The sequence below is a fragment of the Saccoglossus kowalevskii genome, chromosome 9 (assembly GCF_978046115.1).
Source record: "Saccoglossus kowalevskii chromosome 9, keSacKowa6.1, whole genome shotgun sequence".
NCBI lineage: Eukaryota > Metazoa > Hemichordata > Enteropneusta > Harrimaniidae > Saccoglossus > Saccoglossus kowalevskii.
The window spans coordinates 32,353,854-32,365,034 of record NC_140649.1 but is presented as its reverse complement, the minus strand read 5'-3'; the positions used below and the strand labels follow the sequence as shown (position 1 = coordinate 32,365,034).

Below are 11,181 nucleotides of genomic sequence, written 5' to 3'. Positions count from 1 at the left end.
TTCACCATCCATCCAACTGAGGGCGCGCTGCATATAGGTCTGAAGGTTTACTACATTATGTGGACTGGCAGTCATGAAATTATGCATAGTATATAAATGTATGGCTGTTTCCGATCATGAGGAATCACTGCTGGTGAATTTTATCTGTTTGTTGGTCAGGAAACGTGTACGTCTCAAAGATGAATTATGGAAAGCCAAATTTACCAAGGTTTTCACCCTTTATTAGGCGAATTTAGCAGTGTAAACATATCAGTGCTGTAAAGAATTGGGATTGTACTTCAAAATAATTGGGCTACTACAATAGCATATGTGCGATAAATCTTTGTATTAAAACCAAAAAAGAGTACTTAATATCACTTGACGCTTGATTGTCACGAATTACCTGTTTGTAAGAGTAGAGAAGTTTTATGCATTATACTGCATTGTGTATTGAAGATACAGATTCACTACTACCTGGATATTATGCACATAGACGTACGTAATAATTTGAATAAATCATTATTTATTTAGATACGATATTTATTAATATATGTTATCTGCAGATACGACTGATGTATGTTGTAATTATACACTTATTAATGTTTACTAAAATATGTCAATTAACATTAATCACATTTATACAGTGGGTGTATCCATAGTAACGGGTTGGTTTAACAACAACAACAAATGCAAGTTACGCAAGGATAGCATAAGCAAGTCACTATTTTTTGCTCAACTCAATGAACAGGCATATTTACAAACATATATGAGATTGAAAGCCGCGTCTCTTTAAAAGCTCCTTGCCACTCTAAGACGCGCTTCATGTTTGTTCACATCGCACCGTCCACAAAACAGCTTGGATTAGCGTGTACTGAATGCGCTCTTACAACTAAATGACTAGATGAACATGCACAATTAGAATATATGACGTCATAAATGTAATTCTCCGGACAAATAAAGCCAAGTATAATCGTATAACCTACCCGTTTACGGACTTCTTTTGGGACTATATTCCCACTGGCACTAGCAGTGAAGAACACCTGAGTGGAAGTGTCACAATTGCAGTCACATTTACGAACATAAATATTAAACGCGTGATTCAAACACGCAAGATATGTAGAACATTCAGAACCATTTCTACGCAATATAAACTGTAACACAAAGTCCAAAAATTTAGTACCCTACAATAAATATACTTATTCATCAATTGATGGGAAAAAAGGTCATAACGATGATATACAGCGCAATTTTAAAAATGGAAATACTGATTTGCAGTGGATAAGTCGTATGTTATAAGTAGTAATTCACTCTTAGGACGACAAGAGGATCTTACATTTGGCAAAATACACAAAACTCTTGTAACACAAAAAGTGTATTGTACCTGAAGTTTTCAAAGAGTCCAAAAAAAAACTCATTTGGAATTACATCAAGCGAAACTAAATTAGACTCAGTTGAAAAAGTTGTTGGTTCATTGTCCAGTTAGAAAGACTTTGAAGAGTAGACCTGAAGCTGATATCACGCAGTAAATTCACCGACGACGGTCACCGTACGCCAATCACTCGGGGCTTTACCCCTCGTCTTAATAATCTACTCGTATACAAAACTTTACCGTACTTGCATTATCATAAATACAATTGTTTTTTAGTAAAATGTTAAAGTGGCATAGCAACAGTACAGGTCTAAACTAAACGTTTTATTCCATAGTTCAAAGGATGCTCGTTTGCAAGGCGTTTTTGCATTGACCTTTTCAGACAGACCTGTAATTACAATAGCTGTAAGTATTCGATATACCAATTATCGTAGTATAATGGCTACCATCCACTAATATGGTGTTGATTGCGTATTACTTGTGAAACTTTGTAGTATTGTATTTCTACAATTCAGGACTCCGATCCTGTACTGGTATAAGGCAACTGTATTAATGAATACAACTAAATAAATCTATACACGTGGGATATTTTATGTAGAATATACTGCATTATGTTCAATACAGTGCATTTTTATTTATTGAAACAATTTGTTTCCAATCACATCGATATTATTCAAATGTTTACAGCGTTGTACATTTGATTTAATTGTACAAGAGGTGGTGGTCGTGATCATAATATTGATATTGAAAATATCAATCAGTTCATTTTGGTTATCATTGGGGCATCAATTCTTAACGACTTAATACTAATATTGTGAAAATATATTACTATGACAAAATAATTACGATGATCAGTTGGACGTCACATGACTTTCTATTTTTAAATAAAATAATCGATATTTATACTTATTGATTATATATTAAGCACACAGTCTAACTGTAACATCTGCGTAAAATCCCAACTAAATACACAAATGAAATCAATGTTACCATGTTTGAATTTGCAGTTTATATACGTTGACACGTGTAAAGGCATTTGACCACATTCCTCGGCACCTAATAGTCGTAACATGCATGATCGACTTATTCAGGAAGGTTCACATTTGAAAACAATTGGACAAGGTGATTCTCACGTGGGTTCTACACGGTGTCGGTTATACGTCTTGATATCGGAAACATATGAGAAGATGTATCGCTATTACAGAGATATTCGATGGCAGGCTATCCTGGACAACATCAAGATTTTCGTGAGTGTGAATGACAAATCTACTGATCGATTGAAAGGACGTAATACTAATATTCGTCCTGTGTACATAATGATGGTACTAGTTTTAGGCATTGTGTTATTTATGATATTAACTCGCTCGCACCTCGCCAGTTCGGAAATATCTTCAATGTCCACAGGAACCCTGGGAAAATTGGTTAAGTTCCCTCACTGCCAATTCACAGCAGGTGCAAAACGATGCATTCCGGACGTTATCATCATCGGTGCCATCAAATGCGGGGCACAGGCTCTCTTGGAGTTTCTAGACGTCCACCCGCAGATCGCTGCTGTGAGACTGGAAACGCATTTCTTTGATAAAGGTTTCGACAAAGGCTATAACTGGTACTTGAACTTGATGCCAATATCTTCCTCAAAAGATAAACGAACGATTGAGAAGACGTCCACCTATTATTTGTCGGAAGAAAACCCAATAAGAATACATGCATCTCTGTCTGAACACTGCAAGCTGATATTTGTAGTTTGTGACCCCATACAACGCGCACTGTCTCACTATGCTTATATGTTTAATTTCTATCGCAAGTCTGGTACCCTTGCTAAGATCATTGAAGACAACAGATATGATGGAATATTGAAAACATTTGGCAGCACGGTTTTAAATTTAGACCAACAATCAGTGAATGAGACTAGGCTGATAGTGAAAGCTGGAATGTATGCCCCAGTATTACACAAATGGTTAGACCAGTTTGATAAAAAACAAATTCTAATTGTTGATGGAAACACATTGGCCTCCAGTCCTGCCAAAGAATTGCAGTTGGTGGAGAATTTTATAGCTCTCAAACCGTTTTTCCGAGATGACAATTTCCAACTCAACCAGGCGAATAATTTATCGTGTATGGTGAAACCAGTTGAGCATTGCGTGACATTGCCATCGATTGCACCAACTGATATGCATGTCCCGGATGTAGAATATGAGGTTATACAAATGTTAAAATCATTTTATATGCCATTTAACAAAGAACTCCAAGAATTTTGCGGACGTCTGTTCTCATGGGCTTAGCTTTTACGAATTATTTATTTATTTCATCAACGTTCATGTCTTTGGCATTTATCTGTATTTTGTTCTATTATATGGTATGACTGCTGAACAAGTCGAAAACGGAGTTATGTTCAATATGAATCGGGAGATAATCATCGAAGAACGCAACTCTGTGTCAAATGTGGTGAAGTGTTTTATATTACACAGGCGTACATTTTGGATTCGTGTGATTGTTTGAATGGAGAGTTATGCCAGAGTGCAAAAAATGTACAGCGGTAAATGTTGTCAACTTAGATGGGAATTGGTTGATATTTTACATTACTGCTATTTTCTTAATTCTGCTAAAGAATGTATTGAAATATATATAACGTTGTCATATAGGAGCTATGGGAGACGTTTTTCATTTGTTTTGTTGTACGAAATAAAACACTTTATCCCTTAACAAAGTCGGAATAATTTGTGTAACAGATCTAAAACAAAACGGGTGATTTCTTGAGTCTTGAATAAAACGTTGGTTTGTCACGGTGAAAGTAGTGGGATTTTTATTTTGGTTTATTCACTAAATTATTACACTTAACTCATTTATCTAATCCGACCACATGATAATAATTTAGTCGTGTCATATATAGTTACAGATTAAAGGCTTGGTAAAATCTTTTGTTTTCAACTTCAGCAATTTGTGTTAATCAAATAAAGAGTAAACTGCATTTTACATTCTAAATAAAACATTAACTGTGCGCGATTGTTCGCCTACAATTACCACGTGACTACCCGATATATATCATTCCTCCACATAAACTCTTGTAATTATTAAAGGTTGTTCGTTTCTTGTATCAGAGATAACGCGCGGTGTACCAAGAAGCAGTGACGCAATATTATAAAATAATAATAGTTTTGTTTCAGGTAATACATACATGCATTATCTCTGTTATTAGCCGCGCATGTTTATCACATGTGTAACTGCTTCAGCAAGAAATCGCCGAGTAGACTACGATGGGCTTGAAAGGTAGCAGTCGAAACCAGTGTGAGCGGCGGAAAGCCCAGTGTGGGCACGAGAAGCGTTGTTGTGGAATACGCAGATATTTGGTATGGGGTATGCTGTGAAACTATTTGTTTTGCCTACCTCAAGATTATATATTCTGATCATTTGCTAATTATTGAGCTTGGGCTCTGTAACCTTAGATTTGAGTAAAGCTGTGAAGTGAACATTTGAGAATAATGTAAACAAAGTGGTAATATCATCGACTATGACTGAAAACTAGTAAAATATCACATAATCGGCATAGTTTCGTTCATTGTCAATGTGGATAATGATAGTCGATAGTGACCAAAACTTAATAACGGATTTATTTCTAGATTCAGGGGCTTGTGCTCGGTTTGCTTTTGTTATTTGTTGTTCCCGGGATATCACACTTTACGTCGCAGCTATTATAATTATATTGCCCATCATACATTTGCAATGGAAGTAAAATAACCCCATTTACATCAAGTTTGAAAGGGGGGTCAAGTGAAGACATCAACCTAGAATGGAATCGTCGTTGTTCTACCCAACGCATACCAGATATCAATGTATTTGGTCATCCGGAAACACAGTCCGACTACGTTATCAGTTCAGTATCGGGTCATCAGCTGTCCTTGATTTGAGTGTGTTTGTCTATATGTGTACTATTTGAAACGACATCTCTGTTGATCTCTCTGGGTTGCAGTGACGTGAGTCACACACTCTGCCTACTCGCACATCATGACTCGCGTAGTTGTAAGTCTGATATTATTATCCTCTATTTCTACATTGGTCAACTCTGACACGGTCACAGTCGAGAGCAAATCAGGCCGAATCGTGGGTGACGAAGTCCATTTTAGTCATAAAGATGTAGATATCAAAAATACGGTCAACGTATTTAAGGGGATCCCTTACGCCGTGCCGCCCGTTGGTAAGCTGAGATTCAAACCACCCCTACCGGTGATACCGTGGACTGGTGATTACAATGCCACGTACCTACGACCCGCATGTATACAAGCGGAGAGCACCATGATACCACTGAATGAGCCAACAGATGAAGACTGTTTACATCTCAATATATACGCACCCAAATCAGTAAGTCAATGTGAAGTATTTAAGTATGTATTTATGCCCTCAACTTTTGAATAATTTGAATAACATTAATGTAGCTGGTTGATAAATGTGAAATCTTGGGTTATGCCATGTCTCCTATGAATGTATATCGCTGGTCTTTGCTTGTCGTTAGTGTTTTTATCAGTTCAGAGGTCAGAACTGATAGTTCTGTGCCCCCTGTCTGACGACCTGTCTATACTATATACTATATACTATTCAGATGTAAAACCAGTAAACATAAGAGTATGATAAGGCTTATGTATATTGTTATCAATTGTCCTTACAATGTTAGGTGATTAGCTGAGATCGCTTGTGTGTAATGTAACTAACACTCCCCATTCCCGAAGCTGGCGGAACTGAAATGATGGATCATGTATTGCGTTTCAGAAATAAAGAAACTATGGTGCAAATGAACCCATTTGGTGCTATAAACTATTTAACTCAGTCAGGTAGTGGTATGAGACCACAACTACTTCTGATTATTATTGTTTCAACGTCTCTTTATGAAAGCACCATTTTCTTCTATCTCACGATATACTCCAATCCTTTCGATATGTTTTGTGATTTCAAGCAACTTCAAAGTGTCTTTGTTTACAAATGTAACATAGTGTCAATTCATAATTTACATTACTTATGTATCTGTGTTACAACACCTTGAAATGAGCTAATATACAGACAATTACATCATAGCCAATGTCTGTGTGTCTCCAGGCAAATAAGGCAGCCGTTATGGTATGGATTCATGGTGGTGGGTTCGTTCTTGGTTCCGGATCAAATGTCTACTACGACGGCTTTCCATTGGCTGCCATTAATGACGTAATTGTGGTGGGTATTAACTACCGATTAGGTGTACTGGGTTTTCTCAGCACTGGTGAGTAACGTGAGCGCATAGTAGTATATAGTATATTTATATTATACACTGTATACATCATATGCATCTGATTTTACACTGTGTTCAATAATAAGGAAAGCTAATACAGTTACATTCATCTGACTAATATTTATTTAGGTGATGACGTAATTTCTGGTAATTATGGTTTAATGGATCAATTAGAGGCTTTGAAGTGGATTAAAGCTAATATAGAATGTGAGTTGTATGCTATTATTTTGCAATTACATTTTAAAGTAAATTTTCAATTTCTCAAAACATTGGCTATGATGTCACACTTTACCTACAATTCACTGCTGGAGAAAAAAGCTGGTGGACTATTTAATGCTGATGTAAATTGCATTCCTCAAAGTTAAAGATTCAAACTCGTTTAGTACTTTAAAACAGATCAAAGAAAAAACGACATGTTCGACAGTAATCCGTTTTTCAAAGTTTCGGTTAGTTTCGTGATTTTCATTACTGATGCAGTTGCACATTTGATAAAGCGATCATACGCAGATAATAACAGAGATAACTTTGGGTATTTCTCGGAGAAATATTGATAATTTTATATTGCATGCGTCAAGAATCACCTACAACTATTATGACTGATGTATTTTTTTTCAAACAATGTAATGCTTCAATCGAATTAGTATAGCAAGACATCGTTCTTTTTTATATTGTAGACTTTGGAGGGGATCCTGACAGAATAACCATATTTGGAGAGAGTGCAGGGTCTATTAGTGTTAATTTGCATATATTTTCACCTATGAGCAAAGGTTTATTTAAAAGAGCAATAATGCAGGTGAGCAACACTGAACTACACTGTACTGCAGTACACTACACTATACGACACAACACTACAATGCACTGCAGTGCACTACACGACACAAAACTACACTACACTGCAATACACTACACGACACAACACTACACTACACTGCAATACACTACACTGCAATACACTACACGACACAACACGACAGTATAATAGAATAGAATAGAATAGAATAGAATAGAATAGAATAGAATAGAATACCATGGTACACGTGTCTTTTTAAAAATGGCTATTTTTAATTTCAAAACTCCGCCTCTGTCCACTATGTAAACTAATGCGCATATTTCCAGTCTCATTAATTTCCTAAAACAACAACAGCTGATGTAAACGTCGTTTGAAAGTATTACAATTACAAAGATGCATAAAGTGCTAGCGATAAACAAAACTTAAGTAATGATTGCAAACCTAAAGCTTTTTGTAATTACGGAGTTCACTTGGCATATAAACATCGTTAGGCAAAGCTTACACTAAATAAAACTAATTAGAGATATTGTCAATGTATAAGCTGCCATTTTAAAAACCTGTTTTAATGTGTCATTGTTCGTTTCGACCAAAAACTAAAGACAAGTGGAATGGTTGGCGCACATATTAATAGTTCATTCAAAACATCCTAACTGGCACGCCATAGTGCTACAGTCCTGGGTTGGATTAGCATGCTATTTTCGGCAGCTAGCTGCTGCCATTATGCACTGATCTGTAGTTAATGACATGGGTCGGACTAACATACTAATTGGGGATGCCATCCGACATCCATTTATACCCAACAACCTCATTTGACTTAAATCATTGTTTTCATTACATGTTATATATCAGTAAACTTATCGTCTTTCATATCCGTTCAGAGTGGTGTCTCAGCGGCAGCCTTCACATACAATAATGATAAAGAAATGATTACTAAGCTAGCACATGGTGTAGGAGAACTTGTTGGTTGCAAGAGCGACACGTCAGATGCCCTACTACAGTGCCTCCGTGACGTCACACCAGCTGATCGATTTCTTGATGTCCAGGACCTGACTACGGTAATTATTCAGATAATTGTCGTGTCATTTTTTGCATCAAGTTCCGAATAGCATACTAACCTTGTGCAACAGTTCGGATATTGAACCAAACGAGGTCGCTAGACCAAGTGGGGGGGGGGGTCAACTCTTTCAACGATTACCATATAGAGTTGGTACTGATAATCACGTTCCACTAGATTTGTCGGTGTCAGACAACCATTGACATATTCCACGCTCAATGTGAAGATAGTGTACCTTGCAATAAGTTGTTCATTAAAATTAAACAAATACACACTACTTTTAATTTTGATTGTAAATGCAACAGCCAAACTATATGTTTTACAAGCGAGGTGGGATCGTGTTGATTTCGCTACTATTCTCAGACTGCTTACAATACCTCATAACAAACTATGTTCATTATTTAATCAGGGTCGACTGGAAAAGGTTACTGGTTTAAAAGGTCTATATTTTCCATTTCTACCGTGCATAGATGGGCATTTCGTCACTGATGACCCAGTCGAAATGATAAACGATGAAAGAATCATTGCAATAGATGCCATGATGGGATCGATGGCTAATGAAAACATCGTGTCTCTTTTAGCCGTCTATCCCGAAGCGTCGAATTGGAGCTCAGTAACTATGAATCGACATGAATTTGAGAAACACCTTCCTACATTCTCTCCAGTTTCACTGTTGGCGAAAGGACCTTTGGTCGTTGAAGCAGTCAAACTTCTCTACACAGACTGGTACACCATCGACACACCGAAAGAAAATTACACCAGCGCATTTGTTAGCATATTCTCAGACGAGGCAATCGTTTGTCCAACTAATACACTGGCCCACGCAATGTCTAAATCTGGATCGAACGTATACCTTTACCAAATGTCTTATAGTGCTTCAAGGTCGATGTGGGGGTTTGACTGGACTAAGGCAGCACATGGGGACGATTTACAATTTGTATTTGGGTGGCACTTCCGCTCTCAAAATGATTGGCAGATGAGCCCAGAAGATGTCGACGTGTCATTACAGATGATGAAGTACTGGACAAATTTTGCGAAGACCGGGTAGGACACCAACTTTTTACCCCCTCTAGTGAATGATTACACAAGTAATGGATAATTCAGTACGTTTTTTTATTATCGTACTGTGTTATCTAAGTATTTTATCATGGCACTATTTTGCTTTTCAGTGATCCAAACCAGGCGAACGAATATGTGACATTGATGTATTCACCTGAAGATTTTCGTTCACACTGGCCTACATTTAATACAAACGACGCCGAGTACAAAGACATCACTCTTGAGATGAATATTAACAGAAGCGCCCTCAAAGCCCAGGAATGCGCTTTCTGGACTAAGTATGTGCCTAAACTTGTCGAGTATATCAGAGGTAAGCATAACTGCATTAATTTGCAATCCCGTCAGGTGTCGGATACGGTAATTTTGTTTCCTACTGTGGGAAAAAAAATCTTGTTCTGGAGGTTAATTGAAATGGGTGAATCATAATATCAAAAAGAATAAAATGAACTAATCTAATTAAAGTTGAAATAAAACACACAACCGTAGATTATTGAACAAAAGTGTTATAAGGAAACATAAAATGCAATCCATAAATACAAAACAAAACTTAGAAGTATACCATACATAATATGTTTAGTAAGAAAAATATGTATGGTAATACTAGATTACCATAGAAATGTTTCTCTGGCGTCTTGTATAACACAATGCAAGCAGATAATCTGATCTATTAATAATATTAACATATATGCTAATAACTGAAATATCAACTGAAATGTGTATCTTCCTTTCATTTCATTCGACTTATTTCTTAAAACACGCCATAACCTTACCAAAAGTACATTTTTCTAGCAAAAACACTGTTTTACTACCTCAGCTGGATATATCACTGGAATATATCCACTAAATTTAGGATGGATTTTTAATTTTTATTTAGAAATTCAGCATCATACAAATATATATAAATACCCCAGCCAGCAATTGAGCACACATTTCAGATACGTGTATGCTTCAGACTCGACAAATATATTGACAATGACAGACCTTATTTTTATGTTATCTAAATCCAAGGAACTATATATAAGTCTAAAATATAATGTTTCCCTCGTATCTTAATTTATATCAACAGCACTCATTCATTTTACACTGCATAGTATGCTGGTAGGAAAGTATGGAGTAACATTATCCACTTACTTACTTTGACACTAAACTGAACGAAGACATGCCTTATGTAGTTCAGTAAGAAAATGTCCTCAAATCGATGTAATATATATTTATCCTTTTCAGAAAATCCCGATTGCAAAGATGCCGAAGTCGACGCAAAAACGAAGTATACAAAGATGGAAAATATACCTTAACAAAGGGCTTAATTGGTGGATCTTTAATTTTTTGAAAAAAAAATACAATGACGCTACAAATATGTGTAAATCAAACGTTCGTCTATTAAACTTCCTTTAAAAATAATAACTGCTTACCACGTACAGTTACATGGTTTATATCAATTGCAATGGAGTACTGTCAGCACACTACCATTTAACATACGAACCACTAAGGTTACTCGGATACAATATGATGGTTTCATGAATTATGTGTGAACAGTTTTTCAATTTGAAGTATGTTGATTAAATAAGGTGATATTCATGTAATAATCGATTAATACTAATTCAGGCCTGTCAATTGTTTGCCGGTAAGAAGCAAGCGTCGACACAAGAGCCATTCACCGAAGCAGGGTCGTGTTC

General features: G+C 36.3%; 2 protein-coding genes across 2 annotated transcripts; both read left to right on the top strand.

Moving 5' to 3' along the window:
- The first annotated feature begins 2,418 nt into the window (after nucleotides 1–2,418).
- On the top strand, nucleotides 2,419–3,630 carry LOC102806120 (heparan sulfate glucosamine 3-O-sulfotransferase 3B1-like). Its single transcript, XM_006825093.1, has one exon. It carries the CDS (start codon nucleotides 2,419–2,421, stop codon nucleotides 3,628–3,630), a length of 1,212 nt encoding a protein of 403 aa, XP_006825156.1.
- A 1,677-nt stretch (nucleotides 3,631–5,307) lies between these two features.
- LOC100367293 (acetylcholinesterase-like) lies at nucleotides 5,308–11,091 on the top strand. Its single transcript, XM_085503823.1, has 8 exons — nucleotides 5,308–5,704; nucleotides 6,434–6,593; nucleotides 6,732–6,809; nucleotides 7,277–7,395; nucleotides 8,271–8,447; nucleotides 8,856–9,490; nucleotides 9,616–9,815; nucleotides 10,730–11,091. The coding sequence occupies exons 1-8, from the start codon at nucleotides 5,351–5,353 to the stop codon at nucleotides 10,798–10,800; spliced, it is 1,794 nt and encodes a 597-aa protein (XP_085359949.1). The 5' UTR covers nucleotides 5,308–5,350; the 3' UTR covers nucleotides 10,801–11,091.
- Nucleotides 11,092–11,181: the final 90 nt, after the last annotated feature.

Bases quoted from the DNA above. Each gene is read 5' to 3' on its own strand.
- LOC102806120 (XM_006825093.1), top strand. From the start codon at position 2,419: ATGCATGATCGACTTATTCAGGAAGGTTCACATTTGAAAACAATTGGA.
- LOC100367293 (XM_085503823.1), top strand. From the start codon at position 5,351: ATGACTCGCGTAGTTGTAAGTCTGATATTATTATCCTCTATTTCTACA. The intron at 6,810-7,276 runs GTGAGTTGTATG...TTTATATTGTAG, and splicing joins GATTAAAGCTAATATAGAAT to ACTTTGGAGGGGATCCTGAC. The intron at 9,491-9,615 runs GTAGGACACCAA...TTTGCTTTTCAG, and splicing joins ACAAATTTTGCGAAGACCGG to TGATCCAAACCAGGCGAACG.